General features: G+C 37.5%; 1 protein-coding gene across 30 annotated transcripts in view; it reads right to left on the bottom strand.

Annotated features, from left to right (window-relative positions):
- Positions 1-22637, bottom strand: part of ROBO2 (roundabout guidance receptor 2) — a 799183-nt gene that overhangs the window by 116088 nt on the left and 660458 nt on the right. For 20 of the 30 annotated variants that reach the window (XM_083498493.1, XM_083498498.1, XM_083498494.1 and 17 more), the window contains 4 exons: positions 21811-21938; positions 15534-15545; positions 7970-8094; positions 283-454 (listed from right to left, as the gene is read on the bottom strand). In XM_083498493.1, coding sequence (XP_083354619.1) covers positions 283-454; positions 7970-8094; positions 15534-15545; positions 21811-21938 — 437 coding nt within the window. The remainder of the gene's footprint in view (positions 1-282; positions 455-7969; positions 8095-15533; positions 15546-21810; positions 21939-22637) is intronic. The other 10 variants (XM_083498504.1, XM_083498495.1, XM_083498497.1 and 7 more) reach the window with 1 other exon arrangement.

Genomic DNA, 22637 nt, shown 5'->3' with positions numbered 1-22637 from the left:
TACTTGAATGAAATAAGTCACTAAAAGTTTTGCAAGAAAGGTGCTTATGTGACAAAGAAGATTCAAGGGTTGGTTTCTTAAAAAATCAAAGGTAATAAAAGCCTCTATTAACGAGGTATGAGAGTTTCTGCAGTTCTAATGTAATGTTAAGGCAGTTTAATTTATAGTTAGCTTGGGTATCAAAATATATTCCAAAAAGTGATTTCTTTATCACAGTTACCTAAGATCCTCTAAATTATTTTGTGCTGTAGATAGAAAATAACACAAATCTTAATTTCTTACCATCTGTAACTTCCAACTGAGCCTTCGCTAAAATGCTTCCAGCAACGGTAAGCGCTTGGCAGATGTAGTAGCCCGCATCAGACCGCTGAATATTTGTAATAGTGAGATCCCCTGTTGGTGACACAGAATATCTGGTGTTGGGCTGGAGAGGCTGGTTTGGAAAAAGAAGATTCTGCAAAGACAATGCAGGCCATTTCAGTGCAAAAGTTATTTAATCACCAATGATGCTGCAGTGTAAGCCAAGAGCACAGCAATACACATAAAAAGAAATAGACACAAATAATAAAGTTATTTTCATTGACATGGGTGCAATATGAGTTGCTAAGAAAAGTGGCTGGTGAGCTGTTTAAGGGGAGGATGTCGAGATGCTTTATATAGTCCAAAGGCTGAATTTAAAACACATTACCAGTAGAGTATATTGTTTAAATAAAAGATACCAAGTGACAGCAAGGCAGATTATCATCTTTATCCTCTATCTACTTCAGTACAGTTAAACTATGCCTAAATGTTGCTTACAAAAGAATGGGCTCAAGGAAGTGTGCACACATTCCCTGGCATCAGGTTGGCACATTTCTGTGAAGTCTCAACTGCAAGCTTTAGGGAAACGGCTACTAAATACAAAGGACCAGCTGCTGATGCATAAACTGGCACTAGGCTAAATCCAGGGGGAACTGTTCTCCTCCCTTCCAGCTGGCTGTGCTTAGTAGGAGAGGAAGGAGAAACAGGTCCAAAGTGAAGGATGCCTTCTAATTTATAGCAGTATGTTTGCGTAAGTAGCTGAATGCAACACTACCACAGAAGCATGATAAAAGAGAAGGGGTTTTCTTGATGAGGAAGGAGAGACACCTTGGCAAATTCAAGTGACAACTAGAAATTCAGATTATTTGTTACATACAAATTTAAGCAAGGCTAAAGTATCAATGCTCTTGATTTTGATGATGAAATACAGTGACTGGACTTTTAAAAATATTAAATAGGGTGATGTCTCACTACAAAGCCTGGAAAATTTCATATTAGGATGGAAACATTAACCTGGTTAACCTCTGTTGCTTCATTGCAGCTCAATTAAGAAAAAAACATGTGGGCATAATGAATCACATTGAGCTATGTTTCAAGGTTTGATTATAAACAACTGAGGTATCAATTTTTATGTTACATTTATTTGCCAAAAAAGAGAGAACACTCTACCCTCTGGGATCTGGGTCTCAATATTGTAATTAATTCTGCAGGTTTGTAATTAAACAGCTTCAACATGTTACAATCAGTAGGTAATAACATTCAATTAAAGACACAAGACACATTTTCACCTTAAAATGTTTTACCCTTGAAGTAATACCAATGGAAGAGGATAAAATAGGGTATTAACACTTTTCAATTACGCTAAATGACTTTAATCCTGCAAATGATGTCCTACTTTAATTAGAAGCTCTTCTCTTTATTACAACATGATGGATGTCCACTTTATTAGATTCAAGTGTGACACTATAAGCCCACTTTACATAAACATTACCATGTTATTAAGCTCCTTTTACAAGAAGGTTTTAAAAATGTTTGCTAACAGTTCTTGGTTTAATTTCAAAAATGGGGTTACATTTCCCTCTCAAAGCAATTTTCTCCATAGTGAAGCTAATGGCACTGCACTTAAAATATATATAAACAAATTGCTTTGACCAGTAACCTGACCGTACCTAAGTTCTGCATAACGAAGCAAAACAAGAATAACTAGCAAGCATATACATATTTTAAATGAAGGAGTCTGCCCAACCTAGTCAGTATTCCTCTGGAAGTCAAATGATCTGAGAAAAAGGTGACAACTCGACTTGACCCTGTGCTGGGATACCTATATACCCCCAAATTCCTAAAAGATCAAATAATGGCGACAAAGGAAATGCAGTCTCCAATTTGAGCTTGCAGAGAACAATTCCACTGTGCATGTCATAGTCCTTGGGTTCACTGAAATTGAACTTTGGATCCTGGTATGTGTCCAATCCACTGACACTCATGCACAGTTTAGATAATGTTTCCATGACCCAGCAATATGGCGTAGAGTGGTGGTCATGAACCAAAAACTGACATCCTAGTGGGGTTTTTTACCAGTGTGTCACTGGTAAGGAAATAAGCACAGAAAAACCTGATTCAGCTTGGTACACTGAAAAACCATAACACCCAGTCCCTGCCAGTTTCTTGCCTACAAATCCAAAATTGATAACAGTAACATTTTTGGTTTGGAAGAAAATTAGACACTAGTAAGTTATGTGCCAACGAAGAGAAGGGCAGTGATTCTCCTTTCTTCAGTGAATAATGCAGTAATCTTATATCAGCTTTTTATTATAATGAAAAGGAACATGGCACAAACACTGAATGATCAATAGGTAGTTTCCCTGTCCGCAGTGGTGAGCATTATTTATCTTTATTTAAAAAATGTATTAACTGGTTGAATAAAAAACTGTGCTCCAGCTTAAATCCATATATTGTTTGGAAGTTAAAGAACTTTTGATGTTGTGGAAATTCCAAGCTGCAGCTCTACCTAGTAGCTAGATCTAGAATTGATCAAACCCTGAGTTGAATCTAGAGACATGGTCAAGATGCCTTGGAACTGGTACAGCCTGCTACTTATGACGCCAAAAACAACAACAAATACCAATAAAGTGTCATATCTCTGGACAATGCAATGACAAAAAATGCAGCTACAATTTCCTTAATGTAACCATTTTGTCTGTCCTACTTAAAGAGATATGAAATGTGCTGACTGTGCACAGGCTGCTCAGTTAATGTGTGCTACGATTGCAAGGCCTGTGGGATTTGTTGTTGTAAATAGTCATTTCCAGATCATTGTTACTGCACTGCTTTAATTCTACAACTATTATATGTAAAAGTAATCGCACAATGTTTTCAAAACTGTGGGACCAATCTGAACTTACATACTTTTTTTTTTACTTTGTATGATGGGGTATTGTTGACCCCAGTGATTTGTGTGAAACTACACTGTTTTACTGGAAAAGTGAAAGTATTAATCTATGGGGCTATTTAACTTGCAAAAGGCGTCGCACTTAATAACTTCCGAAAGCTATTTGTATAGCTATCTTGGGAGATACATTTGACTTCAATACCAGACTTGTACAGATGATTTTCTATTGATGGAGAGTTAAAAATTAACATTCTGTATAGGTTTAAATTCATTAACAAAGTATTTTCTTTTAAAATAGGAAACAACTATTTGCATTTATACCACTGAGGATGTAAGTGGCACCTATGTTGAATACGTTATCTATGATTTTCTCTATTTAAATTTGCCTAAATCAGCTAAAACCTGATACAGGATTAAAAGGGGCCTTCTAAGCATTACAAGCAGTTTAAGTCCTTGCAACATTTAGTGTCCAATACTGACAGGCAATCTCTTACAATTGAAATGATATTTATAAATATTTTAGACTGTAGAGATGATAGAGAAAATGGAAATAAGTACTAATGTATGTTAGTAATTGTGGATTTGTATTGCAGCTGTTTCAAAGAATCATAGAACTATAGTGTTGAAAGGGCCCCTGAGGATCATCTAGTCCAACCCCCTGCAAGGCAGGAATATCAACTACAGTGGTACCTCGGGTTAAGAACTTAATTCGTTCTGGAGGCCCGTTCTTAAGCTGAAACTGTTCTTAACCTGAAGCACCACTTTAGCTAATGGGGCCTCCTCCTGCCGCTGCGCTGCTGCTGGAACACGATTTCTGTTCTCAACCTGAAACAAAGTTCTTAACCTGAGGTACTATTTCTGGGTTAGTGGCGTCTGTAACCTGAAGCGTATGTAACCTGAAGCGTATGTAACCCGAGGTACCACAGTATAGTATTTGTGATAGATGGACATCCAAACTCTGAGAGTCCAGCACTTTCTGAGGAAGTCCATTTCACTGTTGAACAGCTCTTACTGTCAGAAAGTTTTTCCTGATGTTTAGTAATAATCTCCTTTTTTGTAACTTTAAGCCATTGGTTTGGGTCCTAGCCTTCGGAGCAGGAGAAAGAAGGTTGCTCCATCTTCCATGTTTCAGCCCTTAAGATATTTGAAGATGGATATAATATCTCCTCTAAATCTCCTATTTTCCACGCTAAACATGCTCCTTTGAGTGCTCCTTGAAAGGACTGGTTTCCAGACCCATGAGCATTTTGGTTTGCCACGTCTGCACATGTTCCAGATTGTCAATATCCTTCTTAAATTGTGGAACCCAGAACTGGAGGTTGTACTCCAAGTGTGCTCTGACAAAGGCAGAATAGAGAAGGACTATTACTTCCCTTGATTGGAATACTATACTTTTGTCGATGCAGCCTATAATAGCATTAACATTGCTTGCTGGTTTGTTTGTTTTGTTGCTGCATTACACTGTTGACTCATGTTAAGCTTGTGGTCCACTAAGACCCCTAGATCCTTTTCACATGTACTACTGGCAAGCCAGGTGTCTCCCTTTTTATATATGTACAGCTGATTATTCCTGCCTATTCCTATTGAAAATCATTTTGTTAGTTTTGGCCCAGTTCCCCAATCAGTTCTGGTTATCTTGAATCCCTATTCTGTCTTCTCCAACATTAGCTACCCCTCCAAGTTTGGATTCATCTGCAAATTTGATGAGCTTCTCCTCAATTCCTTCATCAAAGACATCTATAAAAACATCGAACAACAAAGAGCTTAGGACAGAACACTGTGGCATTCCATTTGTCTCCTTTTGCCAGGTTAATGAGGAACAATTTGTGAGCACTCTTTGGGCTTTTTCAATCAATCTAGCCCACATTTTACCAACTTATCTACAAGAATATCCTGGGGGCTTTGTCAAATGCCGTATTAAAATCAAGGTACACTACATCTACAGCATTCCCCTGATCCACCAAGCCAGTAACACTATCCCAAAAAAGAGACAAATTCATCAGGCATGACTTGTTTTTGAGAAACCAATCCTTTTCTAAGTGCTCATGAACTAATTGTTTATCTGTTCTAGGACCTTTCCACAGTCTCGCATGGGCTTCCTAGTCTTTGGATCCACATACTGTATTTTTTGCTCTATAAGACTCACTTTTTCCCTCCTAAAAAGTAAGGGGCAATGTGTGTGCGTCTTATGGAGCGAATGCAGGCTGCACAGCTATCCCAGAAGCCAGAACAGCAAGAGGGATTGCTGCTTTCACTGCGTAGCGATCCCTCTTGCTGTTCTGGCTTCTGAGATTCAGAATATTTTTTTTCTTGTTTTCCTCCTCCAAAAACCAGTCTTGTTGTCTGGTGCTTCTTATAGAGCGAAAAATACGGTATTTCCTTTCTCATAAAAGCCTAATACAGAAGTAAATGCACATGCAGAAAAACTGTGCATGCTACCATGAACATTTCAACCTCAGAGCCAATATAACTGTTTCAGATCAGAACCACCAAGAGAACAGATAACCTACTCTAAGTGAAGCTATTGTTTTCTGCATCCCTCAAGAAAAGCTGAATGACTGACTTCTAGCATACTGCAATTTAACTGCTTTATGCATAAAAATGCTCAGCACAAAAGTTTGATCTTAATGTGTCTCTAGATATATTTTACTTATATTGGCTGCATAACATTGGCTGTGATCCTCACAATTATGTTTTACTTCCATTGACTTAAGTAGCGTTTATGATTGTAATCATGGGCCAAGTTTCAAAGGGTACATCCGCCAGCCATGGCTTTTCTTTCAGCAGTGGAACTCATGTTAACTTGCTCTAACTGTGGTGTCCAACTCTGTTCTAAACTGAGCAATTTTCTCCCTAAAGTATGTTGCAAAATAGTAACAACAGGCTACCAAGGGGATCAGAGCAGATGGGGGGGGGGGAACCATTCACCACTTGGAAAAATTATTGCAGGTGCAATAGTGGTGGTGAAGTAGGGTTTCTTCACTGCCACCACCATCACATAGCCATGATTATGGACTTTCAACCCTGTCAGTTCAGGTTCCAATTGAAATTTATGCCACCCTCCTATATCGCCACATGCAGTTCACTAGAGCATCAAGTTGAACTGTGTGCTCCACTGCAGTGCCACTCAGAAGCAATTGTATCCATGGCTCTAAGCATCTCATCATTTCCTAGTGTGACAGGACCCTGGACAGCAGCTGGAAAATATCATTGAGTATTTAGAAACCAACCAGATTGAATAAGTGTTCATGTGGGCCCCCACCCTTGCATAGTGGTGCAGCTGCATTCTACCCCAAACTCACCAATGAGTGAACTATCCATGAAAATGGGCTCATAAGTCCCCCAATCAACAGAATTTTGATTGGCAAAGACCAAGTTGAAATTATGTCCAGCCACATATGTCAGGTCAATGATGTATTGAGGCATTATGGTTGCCACGGAAACCATAGAAATAATGAAGTCTTGAGCTGGCCCATTTGAGGTAGACATGGTGTGGATGTTAGAAGTGTCTCTCTCCCCTTGCCCCCAGCTGCGAAGGGGTTCTCTGACACCATATCTGAAACTATTCCCATAAGTTCGGAAAAGGAGGTTGGAATAAAACAGGGTAGACAGTATACTAGCAACTTCCCTGCTCTGTCTCTTTGACCTAACACCATAACTAATCCCTCAAACCCATCTACAATCTTACTAGAAAGAAGGCTCAATTTTTACTGATTTCATGAGCCCCGCTTCCCACCCCACTGACCAGGAATGGTGTTGCACCATTTATTTTAGATAATATAGTGGCGCCCAGGTCTTGGTTATTCAGTACACACATGATCAAAGTATGTGTGTTGGTGAAAATATTTCATTTTATTAAAATTCTGTCCGTTTCATTAGATGACAAGTTTTAGTATTATGCATAATTTTATAAAACACTATTATGCTCCTTGTTGGCCACCTTTTTCCAAAGTAAAAAGCTCTTTTTCTTATAGGGAAGATTCCCCAATTTGCTGGTAATTTTGATTGCCCCCTTCTCCCACATTTCTAGTAAAGTTACATGCTCAGTCCTTTCCTAGCATGGAATTCATCTTTTTCAAATCAGCTGTAGATTGGGACACTCTTTTCATTGAGTTTAAACACCACAATTTTTCTTTCCAATTATTCACTATAGTTCAGACTCCGTAAGTGTTTATGTAGATGATTTTTTAGTTGTAATTCCTGCATCACAGGGGGTTGGACTAGATCACGGGTAGACAAACAAAGGTCTGTGTGTGTGTGTGTGTGTGTATCTGGCCCAATCACCTTCTAAATCTGGCCCGGGGACGGTCTGGGAATCAGCGTGTTTTTACATGAGTAGAATGTATCCTTTTATTTAAAATGCATCTCTAGGTTATTTGTGGAGCCTGCCTGGTGTTTTTACATGAGTAGAATGTGTGCTTTTATTTAAAATGCATCTCTGGGTTATTTGTGGGGCATAGGAATTCATTCATTTCCCCCCAAAAAAATATACTCCGGTCCCCCACAAGGTCTGCGGGACAGTGGACCGGCCCCCTGCTGAAAAAGTTTGCTGACCCCTCGACTAGATTATCCTTGGGATCCCTTCCAACTTTATAATTCTATGAAACACGGCAATGGTGGAAATGGTAAGGCCAGTACAGAGTGGCAGCCATCATATTTGAAAGAAGAAATATTAATATTTCAACTTTTTAAAATAACATTTTTAGCACAGAAACATTTGCATATGCTATAATGATATAAAGAGAAGGGGAAGAATAAAATTAACATTAGATGACTCACCTGGCTACCATCTTTTTGCCAAAATACAGCTGGCTGGGGATTTCCCTTCGTTTCACATGGAAAGGTCACTGTTCGGCCCTGAGCAACAATCTGATCGCGTGGCCTTACAACAAACTGTGGAGGTGCTATGATGTGAGAGGTGAAAATATGTTGTTAAGAAAGAAACATTCTTTGCAGCTATATGTAATATATAAAACGGGGAAAGGGCTGCAATTATTATTATTTGTTCCAGAGAATATAATCTCTAATTTATTTTTTAAAAAGACACATTTTCTAAAGATAGGAAAAGTAGCCACAAGTTGTGTAAAAGCCAAAGGAACAGTATTTTTGAAAACAAGATTCAGAGTTGTGCCAAAATACAGTTTAGATAAAGGTACTGACAAATTTCCACCCAAATGCATACTAGGATTTTATAAATTACCTGATAATGTTTAGCAAGGAAATATTCCACTATTCCTTCCATTTTTTATTTAACCATTTGTAAATTTTAACATTTTACATACAAAAAATTTGCTGCAGTTTTCCATTTGTGTCTTTTATTCTTATAGGCTACCAATATGCATGAACACATTGTTTAAAAGAGATTGTAAATGGGGATCTAGATACAATCTTTTTAAAATATTAATAGTCTTTTTTGTGCTATGATTTAGCACACATTTGCACTGATTAAATCATGGTGCAAAAGGAAATCCTGCTGCAAATGTATGGTTTCACTGAGAATCTTTTTGCATGATGCTCTAATCATGTGCATATGTGCTGTGCACTGCCATTTAATCTGTAACGGGGGGGGGGGGAGACAGTAGCAAATTGAAAACTGCATACGGTTCTAAGATTGATTTTAGAAATTCTCCAAGTTAAAGTAAAAGGCGGGTATAGTGGAATACAGGGCAGAGCCAATCCACTGAATAATAATTAAATGGAATGGGGGAGATTATCTCATCCTTGCTTTTCAAATGTCTTTCCACTTACCCTCTATGGCACTTTTCATTTCAATTAATTTCCTAAGCGTCCCTAACAAACAGCAACAACCCACAGATGACCAAGCAGGAGAAAGCTACGGCATTACTCATCGCTTGACATTAACAATATTATTTGATCTCCAGAATACTGTACATCACAATGCAAAGCCACAGTGTGAAAAAACTGTAGAAGACACATAGGCTGAAAGCACATTTTCCAAATGGTGTGCATGTGTGTGTAAACATGGGCATAGGCATAAACTACGTGAGGCAGCACTGCTCTTTCTTCTGAAACATAGATTTTTGACACCTTTGATGTTACAGTAACTGCAGCTATATTATTAAGCATATATACATTAATTTGTTGATAATAAACATCATAAGCTCCTTTCCAGTACTTGATTTTATGGATTGGACACTTTAGGCATAAAAAAGCCCAAGATCAAAAAGTTTAAAGAACAAATAAAAGTAAAAGTCTAAATGTATCAATCAGTATATGACACACACTCTTATAAGACACTCAAGTATGTGATTTGGGAACCTGCAGCAGCTGTTGGAAATGCTGCTTCTCCTAGGTTGCATATATATAATAATCTATAATATATCATGTTACAATACCTGTTGAGAAAAATATTTACTGTGTAACAACCAAGCTTTTTGCTACCAAGCAATTAACATTCATTGCTTCTGGTCCAAAATTAACAGGTCATAGGAAACATTTATGTTTGACATTTCAAAGTTAAAGGCAATGGCTCTAAAAGAAAATATATTTCATGCTTTTCAGAGAATTAGACAAGATTAAAACAACAACCAGCAAGAACAATTAAGATTAGAGGCCTAAGACACTTTCCCTCTAGAAGCACTGTTTGGAAGCAGTGTAAATACTATACACAGTAAATTAGATTTGATTTCTGGCAAATTATGCTTTGATACTATGTTCAGCAAGCGCTGGCTTCAATCAATGTCACACTAAAGCTCTGTTATGCTAATAGCAGCTTGGGAGGGCAAGTTGGCTGATATGGAAATGAGATGGTTGAACATGAATAGAAAGCACAGGCCAAGTACGAGGTGGGTATTGAGATGAGGGGATGGGACCCTAAGGTTAATCACATCATGTTCAGAGTTGTTTTTACAGAGGAAGATTGTATTCTACAGCTGGAATTAAAAGTGAGACGCAAGACAGGAGTTGTATGCATTTTTATGTTACTCAAGACAGTAACAGCAAAACATTCCCCCTCCCACCCCTGAAATGTCGTTTTGTGCCTGACTGAATGGCTTTTAAAGGTCACACAAAGTGATACAGTTATTTTGTAGCTCAAGCTTTGGTCTTGAGTCTTTAAAAGCAGTCCTGCAAGAAATGGTTAGAAGTATTTAAAATGATTTTTTTTCTGCAGTCCTTATCAGGCTTTTCCCCCCAGCTGGAACTCACCAGAACTGAATTCCAGCACCTCTCAGGTGGGTGCCATTGCCATTCTAAGAGAACAAGGGAGGCATTCATGGTGAGATCTGGCCCCTGTTTTTCTTGAAAAATAGCACTGGTCCTTATATACTAATCACTAGCATAACAAAGGTGTTACTGAATGCTAATAAAATTCTCAAGCGTAAGGGTAAAAATGGATCAGCCAGACAGAAGCTGCATTGCACCACTTCAGTTATTCCCTACTGTAGTCATAAACAGATGAAGATGAATCAGGTGGTTGCAAGTTAGCAGAGCAAAATGTGTCACAGCAACCATTGCATTGTTAGGTAGGAAAAACAAAAGGAAGTAGCAAATGCAGGACTCCTAATTTTCTCGAAATCCATTAGAATAGAGAAGACAACTCAATTAATTTAATGGGGGCTCTACATGGTTGTAGCATCAATATATATACATTTAACTATAACACCTTGAAATGTTTAATCAGGTTTGTCACAGTGGGATTAATCGGTTGCTAACTGAACTCAGAAAGAAATAAAAATCTTATATCTCAGGCACTTAATGGAATGTAACTTATAAAGAAACCAGAACGACAACATCAACATTAAGGTTTATTTAAATCCAAAACTGACCTTTTTTGAAATGTAATTAAAAATTATTTTTGGAAAGCTTACAGTTCAAAAATGGGAGCTCACTTGAGACTTTCATGATTTATTAACACAATGTTTACCTCAAAGGAAATGGTGTATCAAATGAGATCTTTAATTCATGATGGAACTCGTGCCTTCAGGCTGCAAGATCTAAAACAAATACATTCTGAAAGTCCTCTTCCAACTGTAGTTAATTTATTGTCTGCACAAGGACTGGAAGTTTAATTGCTTAAACCTTTTGGCTTTGAGATTCATTACCTTAGTAACCTACTTTTTCTCTATAACTGAAACTGAGCTACTCAATGTACAGTCCTGTGAACCCTGTTCCTAAAACCTCCTTGTTTTGTGTCTGCAGTCTTCATCCACATAATCTCACAGAAAAGCAAAAAGTTCAGAATATTCAAAGGTGAGTCTCTGAGAAAAAAAAATGTTTCCTTCAAAGTTCCATGAGTGATTCAAGTACAGAATTCTCAGGAACCTGAAGTTTCAGACAATATCCTTTTTCAGATGGATAAATGAAACCTGGTCTCAACTGTTAAGGGAGAACTGTGCTAAAATTATAGTTTGATGATCTAAGACTTTAACTTAATTGTCTAAAATATATCAGGGATCTTTAGAGCTTTGGTAAAATGTGTAAGGATTGAGTAGCAGGAAAGGCTTTACAAGAAAGCAACTCTGATTGTCTAACAGATCTCATCTTCTGTCTATTAAGATGAGTGGCTCTGCACCTACCTATCTGCTCTTAACTACTTATTTACTGAAAGCCTAGCTCCTCCACTGAAATAAGGTTCCCAGAGTGGCCAACAAATAAAGAAGAAGATATTAATTGTGTTTTGGAGTTAAGGTCTATTAGGAATAAATTTCCACTGGATTGTGGCCATGTGTATCTATTAATTATTCACAGATTTTAAAGCAGTGGAATAAATTTCTGCTATACATTACGTGGATGGTACAATGCTTTCATTCTACGTTTTAGTTTGATCTCTCTCATTTAACTTTGCTGCTTTCTCACAGTATTTTCCTTTATTTGGATTGTACTCCCAAGACTGTGCAGGATGGCAGTGTTGATGGAAATGTAATAGTAGGCAAGGTATGTTCACTTCACCAACATGCCTCAAAAGTGAATGTTTACTTAGGCTGATGAAGCAGCATTTCAGCTGGCTTTCTCAATATAAATTGTAGCATATTAATGAAAGAAATTAATCTGGAAAAGTTGAAGTTTCTATTATATAACCCAAAGTGTAGTAATCTGGCTCCATGACACCTGTTCTTCAAACACTTTTATGCTATTTTAAGATTTGTTTACATCAAAAGGGAGCAAAATATCTTTAATTTAGAGGCTGTTAATTATCAAAGAAAAATAACACCTCAGTCTCAGTCATGTTTTCAGAAGTTCAATTTCCTGGTTAGTTCATATGTAAAAGAGAGAGAGAGAGAGAGAGAGAGAAAAGAAAGAAAAGAAAAGTGGTACCCAGAGACTAATATTTTGCTTTTCTATGTTTCAGAACCAACCTATCCTGCTGGTGTACACTTCTCAAAAGTCCCTCTTTCACTTCTCCCTGTTCCTGGCCACACTGGAAACAACATATCACTAGTTTTGGTTTGTCTTATCTTCTGAACCTGGGCTTCTGGTTTGTTTTACCCAAACCACAAAGAACAAGCAACAAGCCTGGGCTCAAATGACGTGTCAAACCAAGACTAGTGGTTGTTTGCTATGAGTGCAAGAGAATCAAAGTGGAGATTTTTGAGCACGGTACACTAGCATGACGCTCGTTCACATTAGACAATAGTTAAACACAACCTATGGTTTAACATGATGTGCAAACCAAGCCAATGGCTTTCAGATTACTGTGATGCTAAACGATGAATGTCTAAAAGTGTGTCACCAGCATGAAAATTTTGGAAAACTCTGAATTACAGGATTTGGGGATGTAAAATATCAATATATTTTACAGCAGTCTATATAGCCCAAGTCTAAATAACTTGTGATCCACAAACAACACCTAGCTAATCAGCCATATATATTGGCTCATCAGATGCTTAACAATAATTCTGACGAGGGTAGCCAGCAAAAGACAAAACTTGACTAGCCTCTGGAAGCTGCCATATATGGCTGGGAATCCAAATCTGCCTTGACAGATTAAAAATTGTACAGTTTCAAACAATAACATGTCAACTTCCTAGAAAAAAAACTTGCTATGCATAGGTAGCTCAATTTAGAACACTCTTAGGACTCAGCTACATTTGTAAAGATAAAGCACTTTATGTGCGTTATAACAGTATGGCACCAGATGGCGCTGTGGAGTCCCTGTATGAAGTTTACAACGTGTTTAACTGAATCGCTTCTTTGATGTGTCTACATCCAGCCTTAATCTCAGGGTCATGGGTTAAAGCCCCATGTTGGGCAAAAAGATTCCTGTATTGCTAGGGGTTAGACTGGATGACCCTCATGGTCACTTCAAACTCAACAATTCTATGCTTCTAGAAGTTGCATCTAAGTTTAGGTGGTATATATTACTATCCTGGTCCTGGCTAGTGATAATTACTTGTGATAAATTGCCTTCTGAAGGCAAGAAATACATTACATCAGTGCACCAGTTTGCATTAGGAATTACATGAGTGCCCTACTTGCTAGCATTAGTTCAGACAAATGCTCCAGGGTCTAGACTGGTTTCCTGTAGTTTTTGAGACATCGTGAAAGGTATTAATTTTGAGCACTACCTATCTTGGTTTTTAGATTTTGCATCTTTTTCTTTCACAATTCTTACCATCTTCAAATTACTTCTGTCAAAAAGGACATGCCACATAAATGATAACCAAGGGCCATGAGGCTGCCAAAGTCCAAGCCAGTGCATTAAAGTGCTTAATTTCTTTTTCTGTTTATTTTTGATGGTCACTGTTAAGTCAGTTTTATAATTGATCACATTTGTTTTGATTTTTTAAAAAAATTCTCATATTTTCCTCACCTGGTAGAGTAATGACATTGATATTTTTGGATCCTCCCCATTGGATGTTTGATTAGAGCATTTTACTTCCAACAAATTAAATTTTCTCATGAAATAGGAAAACTATGGATGAAATTAATGTTCCCCATTAAACTGTCACTCACAGTATTTGGAATAAACTCTTTGCACTGCATCAGTGAGAAATAGGAAGGGGAAAAAGTGTGTGTGAAAATATTAACTTGTTCATCTGGAAAACCCATCTGATGAGTGGAATAACAGAAGCAAATGGTCTAAATAGGAATAAATACCCTGCTTCCAGAACCCATCTGCTGTAAACTCCTGTAGGAAATCTTTTCAAAAGCTTAAAATAAAAAGAACAGCTATTTCAGAGATGAGCAATACAGTTATTACTCATAATGTTTTGATTTGCTAATGGGAATCTGGTACAGAGCTGTTATATTCACCAGCTGCCATCTACCTCAGGCAGAACCATGCTTGACTTTGCATATGTACAGTCAGTACCATATGCTAGGAATGGCTTGCTTTGACCGAACAGACAGAAATAATTCAAGCTTAAATTTTCACGCCTGTTCAAAAAAAGGATATGACAATACAGATAAAAACTTAAATATCTGAAACCATCAACAACATTGCAATCACCACAGGAATTCTACATTTGAAAAAGCCACATTAAAAGTACTGGTAACCTATTTATTTCCGTTCCACTTGAAATACTGTAAAATGAAAGTAGAGATTTCAGAATCTTTATAATCTTTCATTTTTAATAATGATTTTAAACAGTGTTATCAAGTTTCATTAAAAAGGACTGAAAATTCTGTATGCTCACCTAGAAGTTACGCTTCCACTGAACATCAGATGTAGGACACTTGCGTAACCCAGGTACTTCAGATACAAATTTAGTGCTCCATCAGAAAATAAAATCAAAATTGACAGTGATTCTGTAATATTAATGGTACTTAATTCAATTCTGTATAAATATTTTTCCAACAGTAGTAACAAATTATTTTATTTTAGGGATCATATGGAAAACATAGACGCAGAACTTTCAGACCTTTTTATGCAAGGAAAATAAATACAAAATTGAAGGTGTTTATCTAAACCCCACTTATTTTTGTCCATTTCATAGATTTCATTGGCTAAACAGGCTCTTGAAATTATAATCTGGACTTTGGCCATTAGGATACAATTTAAAACATATATAATTACTGACATCAAAACAGAGTGCAGCTTCTTTTTTCAAAACAACAATTGAAATACTTGAATAGACAGTGATTCATTTAAAAAGAATCACAATTCACTACACAAAAGCCGTATACCAAACAGAGGACACACAATGATTTGCGTAAGTAGGAACACTGGATGATTAAGGTCTAGGTATTAATCAAGGACAGTCAAGACTAACTGGATAATCTAGGTCCAGAACAGATTCAAAACATTTTCTCTAACACATTGCTTTGCCTATTAGATATGTAGTAGTTAATAACTACTGAAGATAGTCCTACATGGTTAGAAAATGAAAGATGAAGAACTGTATGAAACCATGCTAAAATGGATAGAATGATGATTACTTACCAACAGGGCGAGCTGGAGACATTACAATGGTGTGGTGATAATATAACAAAATTAAAAGAAAAAATAAAGAAAGTTTGTCAGAATGCATGATATGTAATATGCTTTAACTGTGGATACTCAGTTGAACACTAAATTCTCATATATTAGCCATAGTTAAATGCCTCTTGCTGTTATTTAAGTTGCAGTTATCAGAAGCTTTTTGTTCCTGCATAGGATTTGATTTTTAAAAAGTAAAGTAAAGAAAGCTGTCTGGAATCAATCATATGAGCAACACTTTTGATAGGTTCATATGCCATCATCAAATGCCATTGCTAATGCTTTATTGAAGTAAAGTAGTTCTACATTAGCCCAAACTTTTAGACCCTGATGAATACATCATCGAAAACCATAGACTGGCAAATGTCAATCCAATAAAAGAGAAGCATCACTGTATGATTTAAATACCAATTGAGTTTTAAGCATGGCTGATCAGGACTGCAGTACAGGCCGGAGAAAAGCCCTAGGCACCATTTTTCCTCATTCAGTAATAGACACAAAGGATCATACTACATCCCTTTTCCAATCTCTGACAGACCTGATGAAAATATAACATTACTCCCAATGGCCATAGGAATTTCAACTCAGATGTCCCAAATTGCTGCTTAGATCATTTCTAGTTTCTTTTTAAAATGTGGGAATGATCGACAAATTATTTCTGCTTCAGACTAATACTAAGACTGAAAGTAGTTGCTTCAACAAATGATTTCATTCTAGCAGAATACTGTCATTACATTAGAGTTGTTGGGGGTGAGTGGGATCTGTCACACCTGCTTTTACTCAACATATTTTAAGGAAGAGTTCAGAGGTACACTGGGTATTTTTGGTAGGTTAAATATAGGAGAGAGGAAACAGACCTAATGTTACTAACCAAACAAGTAAACCAATATTGTGAACTGCTTCCCCCCCCCCCCAATTTAACTTTGTTAGATTTAGGCAGCAATCCTATAGTCAGTGCTTACCTTTAAGTAACTTCTACTGAGTAGACATGTATAGAATATGCATGTAAGACGCCCAAGTCAGACTTTTGGAACTTAATATGTTGTGACATCTTTTGAATATAATAATTTTATTTAATGTTATATTAAATAACATTTAACATGCTTTTTTCGGGGGGGGGGACACAGGGATACACATACCCCTAAACATTTTGTGAATCTTTGTATTTTTGTCCATTTACTGTATTTATTTTTCCAGATTTGAACTATAAAATGGTGATTTTCTTGAGTCAAAATGAGAGTACCCCTAAACTGTTTTTCGGGGGGCAAAGCACTGGTTATATTTATATCTTTTATTTCCCTCATTCCCCATTATACTATCACTATATTTTTCCCTAAATGCCCAAGGAAGAAATTTACAACTACTTGTGAGAGATGGGGAGGGGAATTAGAATAATCTGCCACTCCCTGCACCCTGCAGACTTACGAGTTGACTCTGCTTAGAGGTAATTCCACCAGCTGCTGGAGAGAGGAGAGCATTGGGAATGAGGTGATAGTAGAGACAAATTGGCCTGAACTGTGGGCTGATTTGTGGACTCCCTGGTCCCTAGAGCCATACATTCAGAACTAATGGGGCCTAGCAGGGTACCATTGACAGGTCACCCAAGGGGGAAACACCAAAGAGAATGTCACCTTGGGAGTTATGATGGGGGGGACGGGGAGTTTACCACCCCTTAACATGACAGGTGGCCATCCAACCTCTGCTTAAAAACCTCCAAAGAAGGAAAGTCCATCACTTCTTTTGGGAGTCTGGTCCACTGCTGAACATCTACCACCAGGAAGTGTGAAACAGTTGTGAAAAAGACAAATTCTTTCCTAGGGATCATTATGAAAGGAACTGAAAATAAAACGCCAATATCATAATGCTTTCATACAAATCTATGGTAGAAACAGATTTGGAATACCATCTATACAGTTCTGCTTGCCATATCTCAAAAAGGATATTGTAGAGTTGAAAAAAGGCTCAGGGAGGGCAACAAAATGATCAAGGGGAAAGCAACTTCCCTAGGAGGAAAAGGGAGTTTATAAAGTTATGCATGGCAAAGAGAATACGAATGAAGAAAAGTTTTTATTTCTCTCTCTGAATATTAGATGAGTCAGGACACATAAAAGAAAAGTACTTCTTCATTCAGTGAAGCAGTGATGGACACTAACCTGGATGGCTTAAAAAGAGAATTAGACAAATTCATGGAGGATAAGGCTATCAATGGCTACTACGCATGATGGCTATGCTCTACCTCCACAGTTGCAGATAGTATGCTTCTGAAACCGCAGGAGGGGAGAATGCTCCTACAGTTTTCCCATGGGCATCTGGTTGGGCACAGTGAGAACAGGATGCTGGGACAAGATGGGTCATTGGACTGATTCAGCTGGTTTTTCCTATGTTATTCTCATTAATAGTTGAGGGTTCCTATACCCTATTTAGCTTTAAAAAGAAAAAAATAGTAGCTTGGATTTCAAGAACTGCCTTTTATCTGCTAACGTTTGTCAGCAAAATGGAAATTTATGCCAAAGCTGCATGTAGAAAACACAGTCCTTCCAAAAACTGTATTCCCTGCTTCAGCGTCTGCTGTCTACTGGAACAAATACTAGGTTTTGAGGACAGCAGGCTAAAAGCAAGTATTTATTTATCACCCTTGGTGTTAAGTTGTGGGTGAACATATCAGACAACACAGCGATTCTTCAAACAGCTCTTGTTTATTCACAGGCCAGAACAGAACTGAACTGAAGGGTTCATCCAGCCTGCTTATATAGAGCTCCGCTAGAACGCAACAGTAACCATTTTCTGTAACTATCCAAGCACTGAACGTCACTTTCGATCTACAGTATCCCCCTGCTGGCCCAGGGTGAGAACTTCAGTACATAAATAACACTTGGTGAACTCAAACACAACTACCAGCAGGTACAGGATATCCTGAGTGCAGCAAGTAGGTCAGCGAGTGAAAAGCTGCTGGAAGCCCCTTATACAGTACAACAAGAAATTCCATCACCAGTCAGAAGTTTTGTGGGTGACTGTCATTCCGTAAGTTTATGGGAAGTTGTATGTCTTTTTTCCTTTATCCATTGGCTCTTTGAATAAGTGGTTCATCTTACATTGATATGGGATCATTAATAAAGATGAGGGTAAAACATGGGTAAAATGGCGAGAGGGGGGGGGATAGTATATGAATGCAGAGTTATTAAGGCTGCTCATGAAAAATATTTCATACTTATGCATTATTGGAACAACATTATTGGGTGAGCCGGCAATGAAGCGTAGCTGACAGGGGCAGAAATACTACATAAGTAAAATGCCTGGTCTCATTGAAGCCAATCAATACAAGACAGCAATTCTATGCTCATTTACTTAGGAATAAGTTCAGCTGAATATACCAGAATTTATTCTGAAAGTAAATAAGCATAATACGAGGTTTCAGGTTAGTGGAAGAAGGCACAACACTACAGTCCCCCTTTTAAAAAGTGTCCTAGAGACTGAAAGTTCAAATCATTATATTATATACACAAGGAATATTATTTTTGTTAGAGCCATAAAAACAATGGGAGTTTGACAATGCAGCTTTATATGCAAAATTTCCAGTCTCCTGACTTCAAACATTATATTTCTTGGCTTTTTAAATGTTCTTTTATATATCTGATGTTCCACATATACTTCCAATGCAGTGTCTTCCATTGTACTGACTAAACACTATGCCTATGGTTAGTTAAATTAGAAAGGGGGGGGGGGAGATAATGAGATATCTTCTTTCATGTAGGAAAATCAATTAAATGATATATTTTCTTTTTTCACCTTAATCTGCTCAAGTTCAGGCTCCAGTGAGTTCAACAGATTCCTCCTTGTCCCCTTTGTTCAACTCACTACTCATATAACTATGCTAAGCTTCAGCCTAAAAAAATTGTTGGTCTCTCCAACATGTGCCCTGGCTGGTATTATGAGGAAATATGAAGTGTGTAGCTGACTAGTGTAGTGACTAGTTTTCTTATTTCCACAAAAAAAGGAAGGAATGGGTATGATGCTATTTTCTCTGAAATGAAAATCTATTGCCTGCTTTTCTCAAATTACAAAATGGCAATCTACACATCAAACATAGTTTGTACATGAACATGTTTTGCAGCTTAAAACAAAAACTTATTATCTAAAGTGAGTATTAATAGTAATATTTTAGCAGCTGAATTACCACAAAACCTCTCTCTTTTATCAAATCTGGACAACTCCTCTCCCTCACTGCCTGCAAAGCCACTAGGTTAACTCCCCCCCCCTTTTTGTGTGTGTTCCAGATTCATCAAATCAAACTGAACTGTGTCTATGTATTAAATGATGGAAATGGAAACTGGCGTTTCAGGTCAGTTGACCTCTGTTCTAATAAAGCAATCCATAGAGACTTTGATCATCTGATTTAATGCGTATGAAGGAGAAGGAACACTGATAACGCTAAAAATGTTTTTATTAACCTTTCACAGCTCTACTGAACCTTCAGCACACGCTGCTAAATTGTGAAATAGTGTCTGAGTGATATCCATCCATCCATGGATAAGGGTATATCTAACAAACACACAAACAGATACACACAACTTATTATAATATATATTACAGGTATATTTATATGCTGCCTATAAATATTTAGATTAGTGTTTCCATATTGGACTCACATCACTTAATACTGTTGACATTTTGACACTGATGAGGACATATATCCATGTGCCTTATGATTTTGCAAATGCTTCAACATGTGTGCAGGTTTCAGGAAACTGTACTGAATCTCCAGACCGTCGTAATATTAGTGTGCTGGTAGATCCTGGAAGGAAACAATAATTCACCCCAACTGGATTCATCCACTGGATTTAAATAGTACATCTTCCAAAGAAGTTCACACCTGGCTATGTAAAGCAAGGCAATCGGAACCACTAAGTGCACTAAGTGGAACTTACAGACAGCAAGACTTGAGAGCATGTTATTTGTTGATCTACAGTCTGTTGCCCAATGGGGACATCCTTTGGCCTCCGACAGGATATGTATTTGGTGTTCCCCAATATATCTCAATTCTGCCACACACGCCCTTTTTCTTTCTCTCTAGCATGAAAATTTACCATTTTTTTCTGTAGCCCGAGATCACGATTCTCCCTTTTTCTAAACCAGTGGTGGGGAACTGGATCTTCCCTACCATTCCATGGGCCAAATCTGAAAGGTGGGAAGGGCCACTCACCCATCAATCACATGTTGTCACAATGACATCAGGTGATCTGGTGTTTTGAAGCAGAGCTTCAAAGCGCAGCACATTGCTCTTTGCAATTACAGGGCACCTTTATAGTCTGCAGCATCATGGCATCTCTTGAATGCACATGCACACGCACACACACTTCTCCCTTAAGCTAAATCAATTTCTCCCTTTCTTCATCTTAGATTTTCTATTCTGGCATAGAAAATAACTTTAGATTTTTGTCTGAAGAGATTTCCATGGCTTATAAGGTTAGAATAATGTGCAATGTACTAGTTTGAGCATCTGTTCACTATGTTAATTCTTCCTAATACAACTCCTAAGCTAACAATTAACTATGAATACTGGGAAGTATGTGTGTTTTTGTGTTTACCACTTTAAGACTTTTTTCTGCTTTTCATGATGTGTGAAAGGTAAGAAACACAACTTTCTATATGCAAGTTAACTAGAAAGGATAATTATTACAAAACTGTTCTTTGCACCCTTACATTGTGAACTCTGCGCATATTGGAATCACCACAGAGAGCAAAGAACAAACAGAGTATAAACCCAAAGAGTTGGATCTCAACTTATGTCACACTTGGAGCAGGCAGTCACTTAGGAGCTTTAGCTTTCTGGTAGAGAACACAATTTGCACGTCCAATATTCCATGTTCAACCTTTTTCATGATGACTTAAAATATCTATATTGTACAGAGAAATACCCTGCTCCAGATTCTGGAGAGCTGCTGTTAATTAAGCAGAGTACTGGGGTACTGGGCTAGAGGGCTATTGGTTTTACTCAATAATGCACCTCCTTAGCATCCCAATGACTATTCTAACAACAATCTTTAATCAATTAATGACTAATGGCAGTAGAAAGGATATTTTTTAAATAAATGAACTCTTACAAAATTATATACAAGAAAAAGCTGTTTTTAAATATATATGTTTAAAATCTACCTGCAATTATTTCGACTCAAAATCATTGTATTTGCACCATTTTAGAAAACACTATATTGCAGTCCCTTTCCTATAACCCAACACTTACCTCGAACAGTTAGTGTAGCAGATGCTTCAACTTTTCCAACTCTGTTCTCCGCTATGCATGTATAGGTCCCCTCATCTGTGCTCATCGCCTTTTTAATACGCAAGGTGTAGTCATCTTTGATGTCGTATCTGCATTTGAAACAGAGAAGATGAAAATCACTGCTCGGCTTAATGTCTTACCTGGAATATACCATCCTTATTCTATCTTGGATATATCTCTGGAACATAATTTATTATGTGGAATTAGATAATTCCACTGAACATTAATCTTCATGACACTTTTATTGCACCATGCATTACTTAAAAACTTTACAGCCATAAAATTAGTATTGCTATGTTCATGTGGTATCAAGGCTTTATTAATAATATCAGTCACTCTGCCCTTGATCTGGAGCACTATGATAAAATAGAGCTAACACGCATCAGTTATCAATATATGACATTCCAGGTTTACCCTGAATCTAAGTACATTACTGCATGTTTTACTTCTGGCCTTTAAAATGTTTCATCTCCATAGTAAACTGCTAACAAAGTTGACAGTTTCTTTTCTGGTGTGGGGAATATACTGATTTAAACTAACACAGTAAATAAAAAATATGTAGGGAAAGCCATAGTCAGCGGTAAAGAATCTGCTTTGCATGCAGAAGGTCCCAGGTTCAATGCCAGGCATCTCTAGCTAGGCTTGGGAATATCCTCTATAAGAACACAAGGCAAGGCTGTTGGATCAGGCTAAAAGTCCACCTAGTCCAGCATCCTGTTCTCACAGTGGCCAACCAGATGCCTGCGGGGAAAATCCTTAGGCAGGAATCGCGCACAAGAGGACTCTCC

Source organism: Podarcis liolepis (assembly GCF_965112155.1).
Source record: "Podarcis liolepis genome assembly, chromosome: 4".
Classification (NCBI taxonomy): Eukaryota; Metazoa; Chordata; class Lepidosauria; order Squamata; family Lacertidae; genus Podarcis; species Podarcis liolepis.
Note: the sequence above shows the minus strand (reverse complement) of the source record. Positions and strands in the feature narration are given on the sequence as shown.